Source organism: Vollenhovia emeryi, unplaced genomic scaffold, assembly GCF_000949405.1.
Source record: "Vollenhovia emeryi isolate VEMERY1.0 unplaced genomic scaffold, V.emery_V1.0 DF939239.1, whole genome shotgun sequence".
In the NCBI taxonomy this organism is placed as follows: domain Eukaryota; kingdom Metazoa; phylum Arthropoda; class Insecta; order Hymenoptera; family Formicidae; genus Vollenhovia; species Vollenhovia emeryi.
This window is the reverse complement of record NW_011967127.1, coordinates 50683-77815: the sequence shown is the minus strand read 5'-3', so window position 1 is coordinate 77815 and position 27133 is coordinate 50683. Positions and strand designations below refer to the sequence as shown.

At 45.5% G+C, this 27133-nt stretch overlaps 1 protein-coding gene across 3 annotated transcripts in view; it reads left to right on the top strand.

Annotated features, from left to right (window-relative positions):
• The window catches only part of LOC105560182 (insulin-like growth factor 2 mRNA-binding protein 1), a 57762-nt gene extending 30741 nt beyond the window's left edge, over positions 1-27021 (top strand). The window contains exons 1-7 of one of the 3 annotated variants that reach the window (XM_012009061.1): positions 22118-22225; positions 22413-22586; positions 22683-23066; positions 23379-23631; positions 24016-24372; positions 24959-25210; positions 25481-27021. In XM_012009061.1, coding sequence (XP_011864451.1) covers positions 22146-22225; positions 22413-22586; positions 22683-23066; positions 23379-23631; positions 24016-24372; positions 24959-25210; positions 25481-25738 — 1758 coding nt within the window. In that variant the 5' untranslated portion in view covers positions 22118-22145 and the 3' untranslated portion in view covers positions 25739-27021. Of the gene's footprint in view, positions 1-22117; positions 22226-22409; positions 22587-22682; positions 23067-23378; positions 23632-24015; positions 24373-24958; positions 25211-25480 lie in introns of those variants that run through there. The other 2 variants (XM_012009059.1, XM_012009060.1) reach the window with 2 other exon arrangements.
• The last annotated feature ends 112 nt before the right edge of the window (positions 27022-27133 follow it).

Below are 27133 nucleotides of genomic sequence, written 5' to 3'. Positions count from 1 at the left end.
CAGTGTACATTTGTATCGATATAGAGCGAGGTTCTGATGCCCGGTTAAAGAGAAATTGGGATAAAAAAATGTTGAAAAACGCAAAGCCGAGGTGAGCCGAAAGGCCCCTCTCGAAAGGCGTTTGTCCGAATTTCACTTGAACCGAGCCCCGCTGCACCTTGTACAATTCCCGGTATCGCATGCACCGAGTGCACCGCGAGGAATGCACGCGGCCTGTTATCTTTTCTCGCGTCGGAACCACTGAACGCGCCGCCGTCGCCGCCGCCACCCGCCGCTGCCGCGACTCGGGCGTTTCCGTGCGCGGGTGTCCGAGCCGAGGCGCTCCGGTCGACCGGTCGCTCCGACCGCCGCAGTACGCGGCGAGACGCGAGCCAGTGTGCCGTAGCTTTTTTTCCAACGATAGACGGCATCGCGCCCGCGGAGCACCCGGTGTCGCGCGAGCTCCTTATCCGCGACCCGCGCCCTCGTCGCCGGCGCCTTCTCCAGTAGCCACAGCGGCCGAACGGCGGATTCGAGGATCGGCGTCGCGTTTAGAAGCGATCGGCTGGAGAGACTCTCAAGTAACCGTGACCGGAAGTGCGACTCGCGGACACGTGGTAACCGCTCGGCGACGATAAGAGCGTGCGTGCGCGCGACGCGGCGAGGCCGGCGGGAGGACGAGGGGGAGGAAAGAAAATTAATCTGACCGAGCCAGGAGCTTTTCCGCGTCGAATCGCGACGTGGCGCCGACGCAATTTCCGCGCGCGGTTTCCCCTCGCGATCGCGGGTCGATCGGCCGCGTGACACGCGCGTGCGTGCGTACGTGCGTGCGTGGTTTTCCGCGAACGACAATTTACGGGAAAGCCTCGGAGCGACGTGCTCCGAAGTTCGCGGGACTTGCGCGGGAACTGCGGTTTGCGTTACGCGATGAAATACTCTCGGCCTTTTTTCTTTTTTTAAAAGAGATGCACGGCGTGAAATGTGGGTCGAGTTCAGCCACGTTAATTAAGCCGCGACTCATCGAGTAGAATTGAGCCAACTCGGCCCTCGTTATTTTGCGAAAATGCCTCTGGAAATTGAGGAAGCGCGCGGATTAATTTTTTTTCTTTTAGGACCGCGATTGCTCCGGAATTACGTCGAAGCGGCTCGAATTACAGACATTGTGCAACTAATTGTAATCGGAGTGCGAACTGATCTCGGTGTCGGTTTCTTTGACGATGCACTTACGGCTCGATGATCACCGTCGCATCCGCTCGTCGTAGAATCTCCGGCGCACGGGAGTCGACTTGATTCGTTGCGCGACTTTAAACTGGACCGCGCTCACACGTGCGGAGATGCAATCCGATATCCTCCTGCCCGAGAACAGTTTTGCACGTGTCGCGATCTTCGAACAGTCTATCCGTCGCAAATCGACAAGATTCCTCCGACTCATTTTCTCTCTCTCTCTCTCTCTCTCTCTCTCTCTCTCTCTTTTTCTCGCATGATTCCGTTGGAGAAGATAAGACTTAAATGCATTTTTATAACCGAGGAGAAAAAGAGGGAGAGATGCCGAAGGTGAAGAGAAGGAGCGATTTCTCTGACTCACCGCTTCTTCGACACACACGAGTCTCGCAGCCTGCCGACGTCATTAACGCGCGCGTCTCGTTGACCCGCGAGTATTGTTCGCGCCACGAGCGCCTCCCGCGATCAAAAATTATTTCAGACCTGAAAGGAGGCTATTTTCCGTTCGCGTTTCGCGCCTCATTTACTTCGTCGCGTTTGTCTCACCCGTAGACAAATTAACCGTAGACTGCTTGTGAGGTAGCGGAGCCCTAAGTGAGGGCATTCTCCCGAGGGAAAAGAACAGTACGAACAGGGCTGGAGTAACTCGTTACTTTTAACGAAGTTACAGTTACTTTTTTTAGTAACTCTAACTTGACTTCGTTACTTTCTCTCTATCTATAGCTGTAACTTGGTTACATTAATAGTTACTTTATGTATTTTTTAAACCTCCACAGATCGCACTGGGCCTTGCATTTGCGCGTATAAACGCCTTTATCGACGCTTTGCAGTTCAAATACGGATTTGATATTTTATTTTCATCGCGAGGAAGTAACTGCAAAGTACCGATTCGTTACTTTTTGAGTAACTGTAACGCGTTACTTTTTTTCAGAATTGGTAACTTGCAACTGTAACTAGATACTTTTATAAGGTAACTTTCCCAGCCCTGAGTACGAATTTATTTGGGCGTCTGTCTTTCTCTAGCGGGCGTGAGTCACGAGAGCCAGAGAATGAGAGACCCGCCCGAATAAATTCGTACTATCCTTTTCTCTCAGGAGGATGCTCCCACTGTCTCATAAGCAGTCTATGGTTGAATGTGTCTGCACCTAAGTTGAGATAAATCTGCCTCCTACTTCGATTTGAGATTTCCGGAGCCAAGGCGACTACCGGCTCTACGATACAACCTGTCCATTTCGGATATGAAATATTTAAATGCAGTAAAGCTCGGTGGATCGCGTAGATTGTTGAAAATTACGGAATATAAGTCTGGCCTTGGGAGTCGCTTACTTTGCCTGTAACTTTTATTTTAAAACGTAAAATTATTCATCCTATCTTTTCTTTACGCACATGTACATTTAACACACTCCAGTGGCGTGCATCGCACTTTCCCCGAGAGCTGTAGAGATTTGGTGTCTGCTAATTCAATTTGACAGTTTGCAACATACGAGGCGTTTGTGGAGTTTTTTTTTTCGTTCATTTGCGCTTACACGCTCTATCGTTTGCGACAGAACCGTATCAGGCCACGTCCAGATTTTTCGTTCTCACGGATCGATCCCCGATCCGCTTCGCACGATCCCGATCCTCGCTCCGATGCTCGAGAACGCGTCACTGCGGCGCGGAACACGTGGCGCGCAGCTTTTTTGTTTGTGAATTGACTCACGAAGTACAGCAGTGTGTGAACGAGAAAAGGGAGGAAAGGAAGGAGGGAGAGAGAAAAAGAGACACGCACAGTTACAATTCGCGAGGGGAGAGTCATTTTTCGGTGCGCCTCGCTAATGAGCACGAAGACGAGCTGGAGGCCAACCATCCATTAGAAGCCGACGACGACGGCGAGAACCTCTCGTTAACATCTCGACGCGTCTTCCTGTCGCGAGCGGAACTGTAAGTTACGACACGACGTTTAAAATACATAGAAAAAGTTATCGATCTAGTATCGTGGGAAAAATCGGAGGGTTTGCCCGCCTATCTATCTTGCGATACCGAGGTCGCACTGTAAACAATGCATTATATATTACAGACTTGTGTAAACAATTATGTAACTGATAACAGACATCGCATTCCACGCTGCTCGCAGCAGGAATAAATTCCGGACTCGTAATTGGACATTTACATAAATACGAGGGGTAAACCGCTGAGGGCCGCATTGTAGTGTACAGATTTGCGGCATTACTGGGCACTGCTAGGCATTTTTTGGGCGTTAGTCTGGGCATTAGGCCTTGCTGGGACGATTATAAAGATAAAATAAGATAAAACAAGATAAAGTAATACCCACTGGGCATTGGTAGGCTATTGGTGTACATGATTTTGGTCAGCGGTTTACCCCTCGTATAAATATGGAGGAGAGTCCTCTATCACGAGATAGGAGTCTAATATGAGATAGTAGGTTTCCAACGTACAAATTCAATCACAAATCTTTTTTTGCAACGAGTACACGATCTAACAATCAATTTTCCACTAAACAGATTTCACTCCGAGGGCAATAAATTCATGGTGGAGCCAATAAATGATGCCTTTTCATTTAGCGGAAACTCCGCTCTCTCATATTAAGAACCTATCTCATAATATGGGACTTTCCTCTGTCGAAATAAAGGTGAATATCAAGAAGAACATTATTGTCCCCGGTAATTCATTAAAAACGGGAAGAAAAATTGTTTGACTACGTTAAACTGACTAAGGTGGTTTAATTTAACAATTTATTCTAACGTTTCGACCATCCGGATTGTGGTCCTTTACAAGGAAATATCTACAAAATATTGGAGAAACTTATCTGTAAGCCGCTCGTATAACAATTGGCAGTATAGCCACCGAGACGAAATGAGATTCACAACTTTACACTTACATGGATTAGTTAAAAATTAAAATATAAAAATGTGAATATATTTCGAAAATATTTGATATAAAATTCCGAAGCTGTTTAACCGATAGAAACTCGACGACTGCATTGCGTGTCGCATTAAATATTCATGTACTTAAATGTATCGCGGGTCGAATATATTTTAGAAATATTTTCGTGTATCGCGAACTTCGACGCTATTTATCCGATATATAAATTTGGCGAGTGCATTAAGTCGTTTGTGCATGCAAATTTCGCACGCGTGCGTAATATCATAAATAAATAAATAACATTACGTTCGCTACGACACATCTCGCTTGTTGTCCGCGTAAATTTCAGCAATTAAACAATACCCCTGTTCACTTGTATCGATCGCACGGTCGATCCTCCGCGCGATCGCCGTCTCCGCGCGCGTCGACGCGGCTCGGGCGCGGATTCTTGTCCGCGTCTGCGCTTTCTCGCGGCCCCGTTCTTAATCGCGCCCGACCGGAAACCGCGTAGACCGCGTATCCGATAATGTTATGCAAAGAGCTATGCAAAACGCCGGTCGTCGATCGCCGGCGTACTACACGTCCCGCGCGAGCGAAACGCCGCGAAGATATCGCCGTACGGCGTATATCGGGATTCAGGTCACCGCCGTCGCCGCCGCGCGTCTCCCGTAATCGCGAGAACACGCGTAAATAAACCGTCCATTCACGTGGCGGCCGGTGTGTCTCGCGCGCGAGACGCGTTCGCGCTTCGTTCGCTCAGTTTTCTCCATCGACATACAGAATGAACGGAGCGTTACGCGCGACGCGCCAGCACGCGCTCTGAAGCAAGAGAGTAACGCAATGTCTGTCCCTTGACGGTTAAAAGACGGTCCTATGTTAGAGACAGACACATCCTACTGTGTTCCTCTCTCGCTTCAGAGCGTGTGCTGGTACGTCGCGAGTACGCTCAGTCCATTCCGAGGGATAAAACCGAGGGGGAAATTGCTGAGGGCATTGTGGTGTACAAATTTGCGGCATTACTGGGCGTTACTGAGCATTTTTTGGGCATTAGGCCTTGCTGGAGCATTATAAAGATATAATAAGATAATAAGATGAAGTAATGCCCAATGGGCGTTACTGGGCATTAGTTTGGGCATTATGAAGATATAAGATAAAATAAGATAAAACAAGATAAATAAGATATAATAAGATAAAGTAATGCCCACTGGGCATTACTGGGCATTACTGGGCATTAGTTTGGGCATTAGGCCTTGCATTATAAAGATATAATAAGATGAAGTAATGCCCACTGGGCATTACTGGGCATTAGGTCTTGCTGGGGCATTATAAAGATATAATAAAATAAAATAAGAGAAAACAAGATAAATAAGATATGATAAGTGCCCACTGGGCATTACTGGGCATTGGTGTACAAGATTCCCCCTTGGGTAAACCGTTGACCAAAATCATGTAGGTACACTAATGCCCGCTGATGTCCAGCGGGCATTACTTTATCTTATTATCTTATTTTATTTACCTTGTTTCATCTTATTTTGTCTTTATAATGCCCCAGTAAAGTCTAATGCCCAAAAAATACCTAGTAACGTCTAGTAACGTCCAGTAATGCCGCGTACACCACAATGCCCTCAGCGGTTTACCCCTCGGTCCATTCTATATGTCGATGGGTTTTCTCACTCGACTCCGATTTTCGCAGCTTTCTGCCCGTCGATCTCTCCGTCTCCGCCTCTCTTTCTCTCGCGGAAAAGTTAAAATCGTCGGCAAAAGTCAGCCCAGCGGGTCAGTTTGCGAGTGAGCCACTCGCGAGCCGAAACGCGAGTTTCTCTATTTCTCATCCCCCGCCTGGCTTGGAAACGTTTTATGCCATTTATGTGACCAGGAAGCTTTTATCGTTGCGACAGGAAAAGGAAGAGCGATTTAACTTCGTTTACTACGTTTATAACAAAGAAACTTTTATAAAAACGACGGGATGTAAATAATGTATTTCGTATGATCATTATTTTACACGAACATCTGGAGCAGAGAAGGAACGGAAAGCGTGTTGTACTGGCTCCGAAATTTTTTTTTTCGGGCTACTAAAACTCGCGCTACTAAAAATAATGAGCGCCTCGTGTGCCTCGCGGGAGAAATAAATGAGACGCAGGTTGCAAAGCCGGATGCGTTGCGCGCTGCGCGTAACAATCCGTTGATCTCGATGATTCACGTCGGGCGATCGACCGGTCGCGCACCGGTCGGCTTTTCCGTTGACAAATGATTTCGCGGGACACTTGTTGCTTTTGTCGAGGCGTGTCGGCGCAGCGGAATCGAGATCTATAGAATATACGAATCACGACTCGGGGACCCGCGGGAATCCTCCACGTTGAGATCGTCAGTGAGGGAGAAATGAATTCTTTTTCTCGAAATTAACTCGCTCTTTTTTTCCTTTATTATCGCAACAACAAGACTCTGGCGAGATCGAGACGTCGCTTCGAGGGACTCGGGTCGCGCGGTACGTTATTGTCTTCGTAATTTTACGCGCGATCTCTTCCACGCACTCGTGATCAGTCGTAAATTATAAATTGCCGCGCCGGCGAGATGCATCTGTGGCGTTTGCGCGCGGACTATGGCGCCTCTTATTAATCGGAGATGCCGATTGTGATTATCGTTATTGTCCATGGGGATAATTAATGGACACGAGGAAAACCAACGAAAGTTTTTGCACGAGTCATCGACGGGCTCGACGTCACCTCTATCATATCGAATGATTCAGCGCAACTCGAGAGAAACGGTATAATCGCCGCCGTTCGATATTTAGCCGACTGATGCAAATTACATCAGCAATATTTAAACGCATTTACGTAGGTGGTCGCGTTAATAAACGCCGTCGCGGTCGTGAACGTGCGTAATTATCAAATTAACAAGATTCGTATGGCTCAAATGTGATAAGCGCAAATTTGAAGGAATAAAGGACGAAGAGCCATGACAGCGTGTTAGCGTCTAGATATTTCATATTTTTTAATTTATCGCGAAGATCATTACCTTAGCCAGGGCTTGAACCTGGACCTACCTCTCACTAAGCGGGCGTATCAACCAATTCGACCACCGAGTGCGTAATTATGTTCTCCGCAGGATTTTACGTAATCTCGTTAACGACACGTGATATTTTAATTTTGCCCCGACAGAATCTGCGCGTAAGCAACGAACACTCGGAGACGAAGATGCATCTGCGCTCGTCGTACGCGCAGGTAATATATAATAAGGTTTACGGTCGCAACGGGGTAATTCGTCGCGGCAGAAATATCCTGAGCTCGGGCCAACGACGTCGCGCATGTGGAACCGCGTCGTCATTGTGAATTTCGACGTTCTAGAATAAGCGGCCTGTCGTTTGCCCGATATGACGTAACTGTGTGACGAGCTGTTCGCACTCGATAAATATCTTAACAAAAAGACTTGGGCCGGTATTCCGTTCATAGTCCGTTCTTATATTTAAGATCATCTCAGGTATACTGTTAATGTGTTTTCAACCAATCACAGAGCCGTATTAGCGTCTTAAGACAACACTTAAGGTGATTTTGAAATAAGAATCGCCTATGAATACCGGCCTTACGCCTTTAGAATCCGAGCCGCGTTCAGTATTTCAGGGACTAGATTCTTGAATTTATTCGCAAGAGAAACGTATGCGCAAATTCTACTCTTGCAGAAAAGTTGCTAGTCGATTGGTTACCGCACGGACTTTTCGCCAATCGGCTCGCGACTTTCCCGTAAGACCAGAGCGAGGGGAAAACCGCTGACCAAAATCTTGTACACCAATGCCCAGTAATGCCCAGTGGGTATTACTTCATCTTATTATCTTATTTTATCTTTATGGTGCCCCAGCAAGGCCTAATGCCCAAACTAATGCCCAAAAAATGCCTAGTAATGCCCAGTAATGCCGCCAATCTGTACACCACAATGTCCTCAGCGGTTTCCCCCTCGCAGAGTATGCTCTTAAATTAAACTAAATTACTCTCAAAATTTTTAGCGTGAAAATACTGCCATGGAGTGAAATATTCGCTCTGTTGGTGTAAACGTTTCCTCCGAGAGGACTTTAGAGAGTAAATTAAAATAAAATTAAATATGCGCATATACGTTTCTCTCGAAGGAATTCGAAAATCTAGCCCCAAATTCGCGAGAGAGTCGGGGGGGGGGGGATCAGAAGCAACGATTGGAAATGCGAGACAAAACGTGGCAGTGTACCGTTTATCGGCCGTTTGATTGAATATCGATGTCCGAATTTTCCTGCGACGCTGCGTCGCTCTTCGTGGCGGCGAGGTGCATCCTTTTGATAAGGCCACAGTGATTCCACCGCGACGATTGCGTCACCGCGACTACGTGACCTGCATAGCTCCGCGAACAAATTGACGACAAGGATACATCTCCTCGATTCATCGCGCGTCTTCTTCTTTTTTATCGTAGTCTTCCACGAACCGGCCGGAAATCGTCATCGCAATGCCGCCAGTGTTATTCACCCACATTATCTTGAAACGTAAGGTGTATCTTTCCGAGTATCTACACAATATCACATATCGTTGCTCCAGTGGTAAATTTGCAAGGGTGCTCGAGCAGAACATTAAGAGACAGCGAAACGTAATAAAATTCACGCTCGCCAATTTCTCGCTTATAAACTTTTTAATATTTCGCGGCGCCGATTAATTTATCAAGTATATATCCACAAACCTTCGCATATTACATATGTATGAACGAGGATAAGGAAGAACGGTGCCAAAATGGATAGCCTCGAAACGTTATACGTGCCCAAAATCGCTCCTCGCGTCTCGATACAATTGCGCAATGAAAACAAATTAACGATTCACATTGCGGCAAAAGAGAGACAATAAAAACGAGCATAAATCCCGTTACGATGACTTCAACGCGGGCCCGACGACGCTTATTAATTTTCTCTCTCCGTTTCGTGAGCGGAGAGACAGGAGACCTTTACGAAGTGCATTTTACTGTGTCGAAAGAAAATTTATATCCGTGATCTTTCGAGAGCGTCTAGGCCGCTCGGCGGTCACGTAAATTAGTACAGCGCTGTGTGTGCCGTTAAGCGGCCGCTATCACAAAATAACTGCGGCATAATAAACATCCGAGAGAGAAAGGTGGAGGGAGGGGAAGATATACCGCGGCGGTATGCGCGCGTGTTTTTGATACGCGCCTAATCGCCGTGACATAATCGCCGTACCGCCGGCGCGCAGTATGACGTGATCTTGTAATATAATCGATGCCCTTTTGTTCGGAAGCCTCGCGGCTCGTTAACGTAAAAGCACACATACACACGCGATCTATCGGATGATCCATCAGAGAATTATTTTTCCCGCATGACACGTGAACAAAAAGGTGCAGATCGCCGAGCAGCCTTGTAATAAGGACTTTGTAATATACTTCTCAATCGATGGTCTCGTCGAGCGCCATGCGCGATATGCACGAATTGCATTCTTTCAGCGCGGGCGCTTTAACTCTTTTGAAAAATCGCCTCCCGCAAATTATCTTCACTTCATCGGACATTTTCCAAATTGAAAATCTCTTTCGCGTTGCAAGACGATTAGCACGCGGGGGGAATTTGCTTTCAACATTTACCCGGAAAATCACGTGATCGTAGTCTTCGTTTAGAAATTCCTTTCTCTGATCCCATCGAATTTTGAAAATACAATATAAAACATGTCTGTTTCGACCAAATCGAACACAACGACCCGGTTTCTTTTTCCGTAAACTAATTCACTTTAGGTGCCGGTAAACGATACACGAGTCGCGGTCAGAACACGTCGATGAGCTGATAAAAACATACGTTTGCACGTTACAAACGAAGAAAAAGACGTAGGGTGGGTGGGGGGACACTGAAAGAGTTGGACGCGGCGGGTGTATCCGAAGTTTTAGCGCAACCAGGTCAGGCCTTCCGGCAAAAACCGAACGATCGGGTCCGATTCGATCCGTGTCCGGCCGCTCGCGAGAGACGACAGCTCGATAGTATTGAGCTCAAATAAACGCGCGCTTTTGTTTCATGGCGTCGGCCAACTGCCGGACTCTGGATGTGAAGTTAAAAATAAAGGCTACCGTTTAGCGGTCTCTGCATCGAGGCCGGTCGCGGTATTATACGCGAAACTGGGATCCCCCGGCGTAAATACCAGACCGATTTCACTCTGACAATGAGTGTCTCTTTCGAATGCATATAAAAACATTTTTTCTCCATTAAAGTCGGATGCCAAGTTCACACGGGTAATAAGTCGGCTGCCTTTCAATCATGTCATCATGAACCTCTGCAGAGACACTCGCGTAGGAAGTTAACCCCTTACGGAAAAACCACTCAAGTTTTGACTGCTAACACTCGATTGTCCAAATTTACTCTCAAATTTAGGTGTAAATATTTAAATCTGGGTGTTAACACTCAAAACTTGAGTGTTTTTTCCGTAAGGGACGAGCCGACCCAAATCTTGTACACCAATGCCCACTAATGTCCAATGGGCATTACTTGATCTTATTATCTTATTTTATGTTATTTACTTTGTTTTATCTTATTCTATCTTATTATATCTTTATAATGCCCCAGCAAGGCCTAATGCCCAAACAATGCCTAGTAATGCCCAGTAATGCCGTAAATCTGTACACCACAATGCCCTCAGCGGTTCACCCCTCGGAAGTTAAAAAGATGCGAGTAAAGAAAATGAGAAAATACACACACGTGTTTTCCCTTTGCGAAATGAAGTACTGAGAAATGTAAGTTCTTGACGAATGAAAATATATTTAGTTGATGGTATTTCTTTAGTTCAAGTACATACGTTTGTCCGCATTGAATCGAAGTAATTACACTCGTAAAAAAAGATAAATTCAACGTCAATTAATATATGTATACGCATTCAATTGTATTGTTTTTACAATCGACAAAATCCGGTCTGAGAGCAACTTTACGGGCACTCGTCGTAATCTCTAATCTTCAATTGTCAGTTCCCACTCGTGCTTCAAGATTCATGGCTCTTAGCAAATGGAAAACGAGTCAGCGCGATTTAATTTAGCTTCGATAATCGGAGGGTGGCGGAATCGCATTAAAATGTCTCTCGCCGGTGGCGTTTATCAAAGAGGGCAGTGAGACGACAGCAGTTAACGTGATTGCAGAGCGTCACAATTGGCATATAAACATAGAATTAACTTCTACCTCGTGAAATGGGATGGTCCGACAGGGCCGAGACGCCAAGGCACCCATCGATGAGCTCGATCGACCAGAGTCAGTGCATCTCGTACAGAAAATCGCTCTCCATTACACGCCTGAATCGCCGTGGCCATCCGCCGCTTTCTCACGGAAGCTCTCAAAAAGGAAGAAGGCGCCGCGGCGAAAAAGGACGAAGAGAGAGTGAGAGAGAGAGAGAGAGAGAAGGAAAAAGAGGGTTTATCGGCGTCGAAACGGCGTTTCGCGCGATCGAACACGGGGCCGGGTCGTTATACCTAACCGTTTAATATATGTATATGTCTAAAGGCGTGCACGTGTGTCCGCATTTATCCATGTGTACCTTTCGTATCGATCGTTTCCTTGCCGTCCGCCGGAGCGGCCGTAACGCGCGATATCGAGCGCAAACAGTCGCATTCGGTACCCTTTCCTCTTCGAGATCCAAGCGCGTGGGACAGAAATCCCCGTAAAAGAACCCCGCAATCGAACGAGCACCTATGGTGCCGTACGGCGAAATCGGCAGCGGTGGTTTAACACTTTAGGTCTGGATCTACAATAGACGCGGCAAGTCGCGAGAGATCGGCCGATGGCGGTCGATTATTCTTCTCATACTTAGAAATCTCTCTTTAAGTTGCCAGCAATAGATGACAACAATGAAGCTTTTTAGTCGGCATTAACCAGCCAGTGTTTTAATACAGAAAATTTATTGCGAAAAATATTACCTTGGCCAGGGTTTGAACCTGGAGCTATTTCGACGATTGAGGCATGTGGTACTATTTGTCGGAATAACAGTATAAAGATAACATCTTCGCGTCTATTTTTCGACTTTAAACTGCGCGCCGATTCGAGTTGTCGGCAGTGCACTCTCATATTTGACTTTGATTGGTCGATTGCGGCTTGCGAGTTGCTGCGTCTATTGTAGATCCAGCCAGTGTGTTGCGGTCGACGGCCGGCATTCATAGTCGATTTTTATTTCAAAATCATCTTAAGTGTTGCCTTAAGAGGCCACTACGGCTCCGTGATTGGTTAAAAACACATTAAGGGCCAGTTTCACAAACATCGGTTAACTGTTAACTAGGGTTCAGTCGACTCCCTGTCTTTTTTCATCTTATTATTTAAGAAGAGTCAGCGGATCAATTAACCTTTGGTTAGCAGTTAACCAACGTTTGTGAAACCCTAAGAGTATACTTAAGATGATCTTAAATATAAGAACGGACTATGAATACCGGCCGAAGATTCGCGCTTTGATCTTCCTCGCGCGCACCTCGTTGATTCTTTTTTCATACGAGAGAGAGAAAAAATACGGAACGTAGGTCCCTTCGTCGCGAAGCGACCGAGGTTTCCGCGAGGAGCTCGCTCCCTGGCGCCGCTGAATGAACGTAGGGTACTACGGCAGCTATCCGTTAATAATTCCAACGCTGAGTCACCGTTTCCAATGCCCACTGTCACCGCTTGGTGCACCGCGAGTGACGTCGGTCGCTGACACCGCGGTCGCGTGACGTCCACCTCGCTGCGCGGATCTCCCGCGCCGATCGGAAATCGCAATCGGAGTCGCGCGTGACTCTAGTCGGCCGGAATGTCAAGTCATTTTGGTAAACAGACTGACGCGGCTTTCGGACTATTTCGAGCCGAGGGCGTTTTCTCGGAAATGACTCGCGCAACGGCGGACGCTCTTCGCCCGCGAAGAAACGGCGAGACGAACGGCTATCGCTAATTTTTTTATGTATAATTGTAGTGCATTGGCACTTGGGATGTTGACGGCGAAAGGCCGGCGATCGCGAGGCTTGCATTAATATTCTGTAAACTGTTACCTCGGCGCGAAGCACTGTTTCTGCACCGAGAGAAGGAAGCGTCGACTCAAAAACATATTTCTTGATTCAGCTGCGCGCAACGAGCTGCCAAGCAAATATTTATTAATTGACAAAAATATTTGTCAATTAAAAAAAATACGTTTCGATAATCGTGACGTAAATATGTTGAAAACATATACGTGCATATATTTGAACTACAAAAGTACCAAGCACATTCAGTCATTCGTCGACAACTGTTTTTTTTCAGTGCATTATTATTTTGCAGAGAAAAAACACGTGTATGTGTGCGTTTCCTCATTTCTGTTTTTACTCCCATCTCTCATCTCTTCAACTTTTTGCGCGACGGTGCAAATGTGCGAACTCACGTTTTTCCAGACAGCGAGTCGTTATACTTTATCTATACTTCACTACTTTATCGTTATACTTTATCTATAGCGCGGGAGAGTCTATAAACAACTAAGCTATGCATATCTAGCCTGGTATTTTTCCATACAACATGCATTGGGTAACGTATAAGTCGTTCTGGCTGTGCAATTTTCCCACCGCGCCGGCGTGAAGAGTTAAATGAGATTATCGCGCCGCGCCGCGTTAATATGTCGTAATTGTAAAGCAATAATAATTGAGCGCGAACAATGTCCGTGCTCGCGACATGTGACACGCCGCTCTCAGATGCTCGCAATTACTCGCAAACGTTATGCAATTCCTGCTTCTGATATCACCGCCGCGCCGCTCGTTATCTCTTACATTCTTACCGCGCGCTCTTCTCTTGTTGCGTTCTCCTCTATCTCCTCCTTTTTTTTATCTCCAAGTAATGCCGTGACGTCGTTATCGTATCCTACAATTTGCCGACAATCGTGTCGATGCACCCGTCGTACATTTAGCGGTACATTTACGCCCCCTCGACAATGTAAGAATTAATTTATCGCCGTAAATTCCTGCTGCTTTTCCGCTTTGATTATTGTTGTCGCTGTTCGCTCTCATTTGAGAGACAATCCCTCCTTTGTAACGAAAAGAAAAATTGTTTTAAAAAATGTAGAATATCTTGAATTAATCATGACGATATTTTCACTATTGTACGCGTAAAAAGACGATTGAATTTGACATTAATGATTACTGAACGAAAATAGTCCAAGGGCTCTGACAATAAACAATAAAACAGAAAGAGAAAAGAAAGGCAGTAAGAGCCGACGCAGGATGTTAGATGCGGAATACAAAAGTTAATCATTTTGGTATAAGGTGCAGTGGGGTAAATCCGTACACGGGGCAAATCCGCACTAGGCCCTTATTTATTCGAATATACGTTGCATTGTACCAACTGTAAGGTAGAAATCTTCCTTTGGTTAGTATTCAATGATCAACATAAGTGGCCGCCATGTATTCTGTGATTCCCCTCGTTTAACTCGTTCGAGAAAGTTCATGGTGTTTCCATAATAATTCCGCTTTTGCCCCATAATATAAGGAAATAAGATTCAATAATTTTTAAACAGGTAGGTGCAGTTTTGCCCCAGTTCCGAGGCAAGTCCGCCCTAGCAGCACCGTTTTTAATTTATTAAGAAAATCATAAGTTTCAGAAGTTATTTTTAATCCAAATTAATGCAACTTAAAGAATAAACCATGCGCTAAATAAAAACACTAAGATTATTAGGTTTTAGTGGAATAGATAGAAAATACATCAGTTTAAAGTAAACTTTACAATTTCTGGCTCAGTTTTACCCCACTCCACCTTACGTCATTGTAAAGTATCACATTAGTTGATCGAAACGTTTGACCATTATGAACGTTATTATACATTAAACTGTTGTATGCCGCATCTAACATCCTGCGTCGGCTCTTTACTGTCTTTCTTTTCTCTTTCTATTTTATTATTAATGATTACTGTTTTATATAACATCTCAATCGCGATATTATTGAAAATAATTAAAAAATATAAAAATGTTTCGGACCCGGTTCTCGTATTTTTCTAAACGCGCGTGCGTCGTCTCGATATGTTATCGCGCGCCACCATAACTTCTAAGCTGTTTCTCCACTCCAGGAATGAAAGTTGTTTATCTGATTTGCATTCGTGAAATTTCGCAGTCCATGACCACACGCTGTTAAGAGTCTCGACGAGGCCGACTATTTGCTCTGTAGAACGAGCGAATAGTCTTTTCTACATTGACGTCACTGCATGAAAGTGATGTAATATTACACGTGAGATAGCCCAGAAGAGAGACATTTTTCATATAGTTGTGTAGCGCCTTAAATTTTTGTGCGACAGTCAGTTTCGCAATATTGCATCGTGCAATCGTCATTGCGCTCATGTAAAACTGAATCGGATTAATTCTTATCGTTGCTTTGACACTAGAAGGACACTTTGAGATTTTCAACCAAATTAGCTGCTAAAGCTACCATGACATTTTACTCTTTTGACACGAAAGCCAACAACTAGCAAACGCGTATTTTAATAAAATAGAAATGCATGTGAACTTTAATCTTGAACCAAAAAAATCGCATTTCTCTTTTAGTGACGATATGTAGAAGAATAATGAGTTTCAAAACCGATTGTATGAAAATTATCATAATATTCCTGCAACATCTCCTTCCTGTAGCATTGTATTACGCAATTTAATTTCCATCGTTTGCCTCGCTTGTTTAAATGTATAAACAATAATAAAGAAGTCTAGGGCCAATGATAGACGAACACTATTACATACCTATTATTTTAAATAATTAAATAAATACGTTACTTTTAAATTATTTTAGTCGCTTAATCTGTGCCTTTATATGAGAGTTTCCTCGTAACTCCGAGTTTTGAATGCGAAAACATTCGCTGCGGGCGAGAACGTTCGTTCGTTGATCCCTCTTCAATCATATTAAAGGTCAATTTCTAGTTGGTAGTAAAGTTGGCGAATTTTTATGCGAAAAATAGGATTATGCAAGGGTCGTCGCTCATTTCTGCCGGCCGATTGTTGGCATATTACTACACTCTCGCCGCATTATGCATTTCGCGATACCCTTAATTCGATATCCGGTGACGCACGTCGGTTTCCTGTACCGGGGTACCAACTCTTTCCATACGCGAGCTTATCGCGGAAAAATTACTGGAAGTTGGCTGACGCACGGCGGTTTGCCGCAAATACACACCGTCGACGCTGTGGAAATAGGGTGGCGGCTCTAGCTAGAGCTTGGCCGCTACAGTGTCAATATTAACAACCCCCTGTTGCACGTTTATCTTATCTATCTACCTTATCCGCAGATAAGACGGCGCGGAGACATCGGTCTTTGCTTTTCCACATACCGATATGACGCTATCGTTGCGATTAAAATGCATAGATCCTCCCTTGGAATGCGTTCGCTCGCGTCAGCTCTTCGATATTTGGACAATTGAAAATTTACATCATCCCTCCGTCCCAAATACAAAATACGAATCGTACCAAATACATCGACTTGCGTCTTGAATTTCTCTTAATTGTCTCCCCTTTCGACGCTTATTCGCTCATTATTTTCTAATCATTTTTATTTCGAAGTCGAGGGGGAAACCGCTGACCAAAATCTTGTACACCAATGCCCACTAATGCCCAGTGGGCATTACTTTATCTTATTATCTTGTTTTATTTTATTTTATCTTATTTTATAATGCCCAGCAAGGCCTAATGCCCAAAAAATGCCTAGTAATGCCCAGTAATGCCGCAAATCTGTACACCACAATGCCCTCAGCGGTTTCCCCCTCGTTCGAAACTATATATATAGCATGTGCAATAACCGTGAGGCATATTAATGCGTTTCTAATAGCGAATTTAGTTGCTTGCTCTAGTGCGCACTGAGTGCACACTAAGGCTTGTTTACAGTCAAGTTTTATATTTAAGAATCGTCTTAAATATTTCTTGAAATACTTCGTAGTCAATAAAATGATCTGTATAACAGTCATAAGGATCATTTTTTGGCTAAATACTCTTTGAACACGTATTTAAGACAAAGTTAAATATAAAAATTGACTATAAACTGGCCTCAGTGTGCACTCAGTGCGCACTCAGTGCGAGCAATCGAATTCGCTGTATATTTAACTGCGTGGCTGTAAAATATTTTTTTTAACGGAGACACAGTTGTTACAATAAATTTTCGTTACTAACATATTACAATCTATCGGCTGTTGAATAATAATAACGAAGCCGGGAGGTTCTCCCTCTAAAATTTGCCCTGAGGCATCGTCGTGTGTGGCGTCTCGGCCGGCGCCGTTGCGCACGTGCGTGCGTCACGCACACGCAGGCGTAACTAGAAAGCGACGCACGTGCCACGCGGTCGCGCAGGTATCCTACCTACACACGATCCTCATGTCGAATCGCGCAACGACGTGTCCTCCCGCCCTCCGAGACATATGGGACCAGCTTTCAGATACCGTTTAGACGGTTCTCGAGCGATGTCGCGTTAGACCGACGTGTCCTTCTGTTTCTAAAAGAAAAAAGATCGGTAACTCGTTAAAGCACAAATACTTTGGAAACTTATTGGATCCACTGATCCACCTAAGACACGTAATTCTTTAGTAAATATCAGTCAACAACCGAATCTATCACTTGGAAGAATAATTCTAACGCTGTAAGAGCCACCGTTGAAATTTTTCGAACAGATAAAGTCGTCGTATGAATTCATCCGTGAAAGATATATGTGAGAAATGCCTGCCAACGGCACCCCGAGAAGAGCTTAATCTTAAGCCAACGGCATACGATACTATTTTTCCTACTGGATTGTTTACGAGAGCCAATTAGGATTTAGCCTCAAGTCACCTGATCGAAAACTCTACTTCCCGATTGGCTCTCGCAAGTAATCCAGCAGGAAAAATAGTATCGTGTGCCGTTGGCTTAAATTCTGAACTGCTTTCGCTTAAACAATCCAGTAGGAAAAATCGAGGGGAAAACCGCTAAGGGCATCGTGGTGTACAGATTTGCGGCATTACTAGGCATTTTTGGGGCATTATAAAGATAAAATAAGATAAAACACGGCAAATAAGATAAAGTAATGCCCACTGGCCATTAGTGCATTGATAAAAAAATATCTTATCCAAAAAAATATTACTTTACTCAAGAAACTTATTCATTAAGTGGCTCCTAATAGCTTATTAACCGAGCAATTGACAGAATGTACCTTACCTTTTCTCTTTCTCTCTGTACGTATATTGTAGCCCACAATGTATCGGCGGACAAGATAAAAGAAATTTCTAATTTCGGCGGTGAAGATGTCAGCAGAGATGTTTCATCTCGAGTCGTCGCTTTTTGTACGTAACGCGTCGGTCTCGTTCTGACAAGAATGACAAAGGGACGGGGTGCCGTACTGCGGGGACTTCCTGGATTTTAATATGTGAACGCCCTTGGCCAGCGGCCGCTTCCACGCGGCGGTTTTTCTCGTGTGCGCGGGCGTGCGCGCACGCGCGTTCGTGTGTGTGTGTGTGAAGTCACGCCGCTAGCACTTTCCCTTTTCAAGATCGATTTTGGCGCCGTGCGTCCGGACGGCGCAAGTCGACGACGTCGACGGTTCTTCATGCAGGGCTGTATTTATATACGCAATCGCCCAATTCATTTCCTTGTTTCGCTCTTGAAAGATCCCCGAGCGCACGCGGTCCCGCTTCAGTCCTGAGAATCTCGAAAGGTTTTCTCGAAAGGAGCAAATTACAACCGGAGACCACCCGCGGCTTATCAAAACCGCGCCATCGAGAAATTGGTTCGCTGCGTCGCGAGTGTGCCGATATAACGCTATTGTTCAAAAACAGCAATTCCTCGATTCCCTTCGCGAGACGATCCTTTGTCCGCATCGCGTTAGCGACATTATCAAAATTTTCGGTCGATTCGCCCGCGCGCTTTCTATATCCATTCTTCATTCCCACCTCTCCTTTCCCTTCAGCACTTCGACCACCGTGCTCGCTCCAGCGGCTCGTTAAACGGCAGAAAAAACCACGAGGGCGGCCAGAGAGAGAGAGAGAGAGTGGGACGGATGGAAGAAAAAGAGTGGCCGAAAAAAAGGTGTCTTAGGCCGGGACATCAAAAGCTCTTCCACGGGGGTGATCCCGCCGCGATCCATCCCTGTCCGCAAAGGCTCTCCTTCCCTCTTCCTCTCTTTCTCTTTCTCTCGTTCCCTCCCTCCCTCCCTCCCGATGCCCTCTCCCCCTCTTGCCGCTCGTCCTCCTTTCGTCTCCCTAGCCTCGCGAAAACTCGCCGCCTTTCGTTAAAGGTGACCCGACGAAATCGCCGACGAGTCACACGTGCGTGCAAAAGGGTTGAAGGGAGGGAGAGGACGGTCCAAGGGAAGGGGGGGGCAGGGAGTCCTCCGGTGGGTGGTGGGCCGTGGGAACCACGAGGCAGCCGGTGCACGCACTCTTCGCGCTTTATTATGGATACCGCCGAAAATCCCCCAAAGGGAAGTCCGCGAAACAAAGGCCACCCCCGCGTTGCTCGCCGCTTGCATCTCTCCCGTTCTCCCCCCCCCCCTCTCTCTCTCTCTCGCGTATACGAGCGCCCGCGCATTTAGTGCATCCTTGTCTCCTCCACCCCTTCTGTACCCCTTTTTATTCCTTAGTTTTGCGAATGCGCGCTTAATTTGTCGTTGGTTTTCCTCAGTAATATAGTTTTAGCCTGAATGTAAGTCTAATACACATCTAAAAGGTTCGCCTCAGAAACGGTATTTAAGAGAAGTTCATTCCAAATATAATTCTACTTGCGTGATTAGTAATAAATATATTTTCCAGGTCTCTGAGATTTTTTTCACGGCTTGAAGAGGTAGAGAAAATGTTTGGATCCTCAATTATTAATAAATTTGATTAGGAAAGATGCGAATGAACTTTGATATCCCGCACTAGTTCTCTTGTCGCTGCATTTTTGTCTGACATGGTTGCACGCACTTTACTTACGAGCGTTACTTTCGCGAATTAAACGAGTGAAAATCGATATTGCAACACTATCGAGCCTCAATTTGTCGATTGAATAAATAAATTCATGCCACCGCGGTTGCTCATGAATTCAACGGGAATTATAATATTAATATGGAATGACCCCTCATTGCACGTAAGTGCATCGCAGCCGGACGATGCATCTTGCGTGTATCGAGCACATTTCGCTTCCTTCATAAATTATTTTTACAATACACGAAGAGAGAGATCTTCAATTTGATATATTATATTTCAAGAAAACAGTAAACATCATTGACGTCGCTCCCAATGAATTATGCAGAAACAAAAATACAAATTCTCGACACGTCAATGTCGGAACGTCAGCCTACATTTATTTTTAATAGACGTTTCCAATTTGTCTCAACAATGCAGTTACGGAGCACGTACATACAAGCGTGTCGAAATGTATGTAGAACTTTCTCAATGAGGAAACATTCGATAGCATTTAGAAGTGCGCTGTTTCTCGACCAGTCGTTGCGGAATTTTAATTTCGACCTATCGTGGAAATGTTCGGAATTGTTCAACTATTTCCTAGACTTCTATTGTGTTTTTCTAGGGGAAATGGAATAATTCCGATTGGAATCTCTTCCGAACATTTCCACGATAAGTACCTTGACTGTTATTTCCCGACTTGTGATCTATTACATTTAACAAGAAACATATTCATAACAGTGGCTCGTGTGATGAAATCAAGTAATAAAAAGGGGGCTCAGAGCCTGAACAAGGTTATAGTGTCCACTAAAATAATTTTAATTATAAAAGCATATAAACGTTTCGGTCCTTAATGGACCGTCCTCAGTATAAAACAGATAAGTTCGATTTAATACATACATGGATGGATTCGCAAGTTAAATGTCTACATAGAATTACGCAGTCGTTAGTAGCCAATTAAAGGACATAAAAATTATCGTCAACCTTAACGCATGGATGGATTTACAAGTTGAATTTTAGCAGAGAATTACGCAGTCATTAGTGTAAAATTAAAGGACAAAGAAATTATAGTCAGTTATGAGTCGTTAATACATATATTCGTAGCTAATCCAGGTTACGCAAGGTCGATCGCGCGATCCATCCTGTGTCACGAAAGTACATGGAGTTAACCCTAGGAGCCGGGCAGGCGCTGGACAATCGTCCACCGCGTCTTCTTCAAGGTTGCTCGAAAGCTCGCCGCGGCTCATCGTCGATGAGAGTGGGTCGGCCCGCTGAAAAATCGATACGTACGAAAGTGAGAGTCGCTCCCTCGGTCGTTCCACCCTCCTTTTTGTTCTTCACGCTCCGCGTACTCTTCTTACTTGCCGTTTGGTTCATTCATGTCGCCGTGGCGGCCGCGCCGATGCACCTAAACGCGCAAGCACCAGTTCACGCTCGTGCAAGCTCGAACAAAGTACGCAGAGCCGGCTAAAATGAAATTTAACCGCGCCGCGTTAACCGCACCTCGCGCAGAAATATTTGTTTCGATATGTCATCCAAGATCCTCAGAGGATCTTTGTGATAATAATTATCCTTTCTATTGATTCCAAACTATCAGTCATGATGCACGATGTACTGGAGCAACGAGAAGTTAAGAATTAATAAACAATAAGAATTAATTCTAGGATTAATCGTCAGAAAAGATGTAAACGGTAAAGAGGCAAGAGGATCCAGTAAATACACAAAATCTTCCGTGAAACCAAGTTTCTTCATTGCTCAAATCGGACATTAAAGAGACGATACCCAATCGAGTTTCCAAAGAAACGTTTTTCCTCAGGGAAAAAATATTCCTGTACATTCTGTATATTCTATACGATCATTATTTAACGCGTGAAATTTCGTTTACCTCATTTCGTACGTATTTCGTTTCTCATCCGTTGTGAAATACCGTAATATTTGTCCGACCTATTGTCCAATACTATAATGTTCGTGTGTACAATTAGTTTTAGAATAATAAACTAATTTATAATAACAAATAAATATATAAATACCTTGATAAGCATACAAAGCTTGATATTAATATTATCCGATGGCGATACGCGTCAACGGATGTATTTCGTTATGTTGTAAGGCAACAACATAAACGCGATGTATTGTAAACAGCCGACGACTCCCCGCCAGGGTTACAGTTCGGCTTTCAAAGTTTATCGGCGATTACCGTTGGAATCTTGCTTGCTGCCGTGTAATTCTGTCAGTCGCGTTCGAGTTTGTCACTTACATGGCCGCTCTCTTCCTTCACTTACAATCTCTACTTAGTCAGGACCAATTGGAATTGATGCAAGAGATAAGCACAATGCGGTACTGGAGTATCTTTTACACTCGTTACGTTGCTCCTAACGATATTAACATCTTTATCGGATATTAGTTGAGAACCGCGCGCGCGCGTGTGTTACGTTGTAATATAAAATATTGTTTGCTCAGTGCCGTGTTACTTCTATCTGTTCGTACATGTCGCCTAATCCTGGATTTTCCTGTTTTCCAGCAGTAGCGGGGTCGCCAAGGTCCTCGTGAGCAATCTACCGGCTCAGATACGAGTAGAGGAACTGGACCTGCTGTTCTCCAATTACGGCCAGGTCCAGAACATCGAGAAAGTGCCGTCGCGGGACCCAAATACACAGAGCTTGCTCATCAGCTATGAGACGCAAGAGCAAGTACAGCAGTACGTAATCGGCACGCTCGCATTCGTAGACATTCGCGTTAGAACTTTAGGAATTCGCGGGTGATGGCACGCTCAACGATCTATCTCTTTCCGCAGGGCTGTGAACCAGTTAAATGGCTACGATTTCGACGGCAATCCGCTGAAAGTGGAGATGTCCTCGGCGGAGAGCCGACGCAGGGGCCGCAGCCAGCGCGGCGGCGGCACAGTCTTCTCTGGGCTGCCGGGTTCTGGGCGGCAAACCGACTTTCCGCTGCGCATCTTGGTCCAGTCCGATATGGTGGGCGCGATAATCGGCCGACAGGGCTCTACCATACGGCAGATCACGCAGATGACGCGTGCAAGGGTCGATGTACACCGCAAAGATAACGTCGGCTCTCTGGAGAAGGCTATCACCATCTACGGCAACCCCGAGAACTGCACCAACGCCTGCAAGAAAATCCTGGAAGTCATGCAGCAGGAGGCCAACAATACGAACAAGGGGTACGGTCTCGCGAGTCGCTTTCGAGTCCTTTTCGAAATTAAATCGATACATCGTCGGACAGATATTAGATATAAATATGTTTATATCAAAAATATTATATTAGCTATATTATTAAAATAATTAAATATAATAATAAATTTTAAGCTCCTTTTTCCAAGCACCGTTAATTCGACTTCAGCACACTGACTTTCACGGTCATATGGATCTCAATATAAGCACAGTTTTCAATTTACGTCGTTCGATCGAATCGCTGTCTCACCCCGGTAATTGAATGGCGACGTTAATTATACTATTACGTTGCTTGTCGACAGTGAGATCACCCTGAAGATCCTCGCGCACAACAATCTCATCGGTCGGATTATCGGTAAGGGCGGTAACACAATCAAGAGAATCATGCAGGACACCGATACAAAGATCACCGTCAGCAGTATCAACGACATCAATAGCTTCAACCTCGAGCGCATCATCACGGTTAAGGGCACGATCGATAACATGAGCAAAGCCGAGTCCATGATCTCCAGCAAGTTGCGCCAGAGCTACGAAAACGATCTGCAGGCCATGGCTGTAAGTTCCGTCGCACGTTCCTCGTCTTTTCTTAGCACAACGAAACATAATTTCCCCTGGAATTCTCCCGTTAATTAAACAAAACTATGTAGGAAAGATATAAACACGAAAAGAATTGTAAAAATGTAAATGCAAACACGTTCACACGTATTTCAATAATAACTTGTAACTGTTACATCAAATCTCTATTTAAAATTATTAATTTAAAACTTTTAATTAAATATTTGCTATAAAAAAATTGGAATGGCGAGCAAACTCTTTCGTCAAGCTTTCAATTGACCCAGAAAGAATTTGAATGTCGGCCTTGTCAAGGTCCAGCGCGAGTAGAGCGACGTTGCGCAACGCGACGAGACTTCTAATCGATATGATCATTATCCTCGCCAGCCTCAAAGCATGATGTTCCCCGGCCTGCACCCGATGGCCATGATGTCCACCGCCGGCATGGGCTACAGCTCCCGCGGACCCGGCCTCTACGGTTCGGGACCCGCCCCGTATCCCTACCAGAGCAGCCTGCCTACTCAACAGGGCGTCCCCGCCAGCGACACCCAGGAGACGACTTTTCTCTACATTCCCAACAACAGCGTAGGCGCCATCATCGGCACCAAGGGCTCCCACATCCGCAACATAATCAGGTTCTCCGGCGCAAGCGTGAAGATCGCTCCTCTTGAACAAGATAAGCCGGCCGAGCAACAGACTGAGAGGAAGGTCACCATCGTCGGCTCCCCGGAATCTCAGTGGAAGGTAAGCGCGATCGTCCTTGTTACTCAGTCCTTGGTCTCTCAGTCAGTGAGATTCGTAACTTCTTCAGTTTCACACACGAATGTTTAGATCGGCGATTTTGCGCATTAGGATCACAAGAAACACATCTTGAATACGTAAATTATGACGCTGCCTTTTGTTAATAATACTAAAGTAATGTCTAAAGAGTTTTAATATCCGCATAATGTCGATACTATATTGGCATATAGGTATCGCATCAGTCTACCGTTGCTAAAGGTCGTGAGTCCAACTCCGTTCATCTGTGGGAAAGATTGTGTAATACTCTAAAGTCCACAATAGTGCGTTCGCGGTTACCCTGCTTCTAATTGTTGAATGTTGTCACCTATGCATCAACTTATACTAGCAGGAATACTAAAGAAAGGGCCCCGTACCGATCTCGTCGAACCAAAAGCATGCGAGAATCGGCCCCGTTTGACCCTTCGACATCTTTCTTCCCTCCTTCCGTTGTTTCATACTAATTCATTTCCGAGATGACTAAGGAATTTAATTTTGTATATTATCAAAATCACTATACGTCGTTTATACATTATCACTGCTACGATTTCAGGCCCAGTATTTGATCTTCGAAAAGATGCGGGAGGAGGGATACGTCTCCGGCACTGAAGACGTTAGACTGACCATCGAGATCCTCGTGCCCAGTACTCAGGTTGGCCGAATCATCGGCAAAGGTGGACAAAATGTGAGGGAGCTACAGCGCGTGACCGGTAGCGTTATTAAATTGTCAGAACAGCAAGCGACTCCTCCTTCAGCCGAAGAGGAGACAACTGTCCACATAATCGGTCCCTTCTTCTCTGTTCAGGTAAGACTGGCTTTTCAAATAACTTTTATAAATGGATACTTAAATACTTAATCTTTATTTATACATCAGATTAGCCTGTCATGAAATACTTATATAAATAATCTTATTAATTTTGTTTTTAAATTCACTGAAAGAAATAACTAATCACTGGCGCACTAGAAAGTTGCTAATCCATAGACAATTTTCTTATTAAAAGGGGGTGAAGTGTGTTCTTTATGAATATAATTAATTTAGCACGACAAGAATATTGATATAAATATTTTCTTGCAGTCGGCACAGAGAAGAATCCGGGCGATGGTATTGCAATCGGGCACGCCCGGTGGAACCGGTGGTACTGGCACCCGCGCCGGTCGCGGTAGCAGCCAGGAGGGTGCCTCCCGTTCTAAAAGAGATGGCAGTGCCACTTCCCAGGGCGGCACGACGTCGCAGTCCAGCTCCCAACAGCAGTCCGCCGGCTCGCCGTCGAGCCAACAGCAGCAGCAGCAGCAGCAGCAACAACAGCCGCAGCCGCCATCATCGCCGCAGTAACATTAACATCGATGACACCGACCTGACGCGGACCGACGCCACAAACGCCCATCCGCTTCATTCGCCGGAGTGGCCTCGTCGTCGCTTTGACATTCTCTCTCGTCGAGAGGCTGAGCTTATCGCGACCTCCTCCTCTCGCGGGACGCGCGCGACCCTCCCCGACGGGGAGGGTTTTCGAACGAGGGTGCGCGACGCGCAGATCGCGACGGGAAGACGCGCGGCAACGTTCTGAGAATTAACTCGATCCGAGATCCAACAACGAGGGTAGCGGACTCCCCGACACTGCGAGATAATCCTTGGGTAGTAACAGTTCCTGTCGGAGCTCAGGCTCCGTGGACCAGTTCGAGTCCACGAGTTCTAACTCGGCGAATCGCAGTGGGAATTCTCAGGAGTGCTCGGCGAGTCCACAATTCGGAGAGTTAATTCTGAGAATTCGAATGATGAATATCTAATTCCAAAGATTTTAACTCCAAGGCTCGACCGTTGCGAGTCAATCTGAAGAGTCAACGAGGCCGCGGGCCCTCCGTTCGGTTCGACACAGGCGCGTTTATCGCGATCGATGCACGTGCGAATGATTAATTTATCTTAGGTAAGGCGTCCCTGTCGACAACGGGGACGCGCGTGTCGCGAGTGATCAGTGTCGCATTGGCATCTGGTTGAAACGATTGCGATTCTCGGGTCGCGTGGCACCAAGGAACGGTGGGCGAGGTGGAGGGCGGAGAGGCCACGACCGATCGGAGGTGCACCGAGCGTATATTATTGAATCAGGCGCTGCCCAGGCAGACACTGCCCGTACGCGATCGCTGACTCTCAACCACGTCGACTCCCGTCCTCGTTGACGAGGACCGTGGCGTTTTTCCCCCTCGCTCTACGCGTCGCGCCTGCGTCCCTCCGCGCGCGCGCGCGCGCGCGCACCCCCAACCCCGCGACGGCGACGAAGCGACAACACACAGCCGCGCACGACGACCCAATTTCGCAGCGCTAACGAGAAACCACCAACCGCCGCCGAATGAAACAGGACACTTCGACGAGAGAAAAAAAAGCAAACTGATTTAAGGGAAAAAAAATAGAAAAAAAGAAAAACACACACAACCTTATTACCTCATTGCATTACGGTTAAAGATTTAATACAATAAAGGAAAGTGAAACGCGCGGGAGAAGCGATAAACCGATTAATCTAAAATGAAAAAATGAAGGAAGAAAAAGTCTATCTAATATTAAAGTTATTAATAATATACAGAGAAGTTAAGTGACAATTACATATTATGTTATATCTGTTACTACTACTGCAACTATTACTATTATTACTACCTACTACCTACCTACTACTATTATCGCTATATACTATTTACTTACTTCTTGCTAGTACTACAGGAGGAAAGCGGTTTTTCTTAA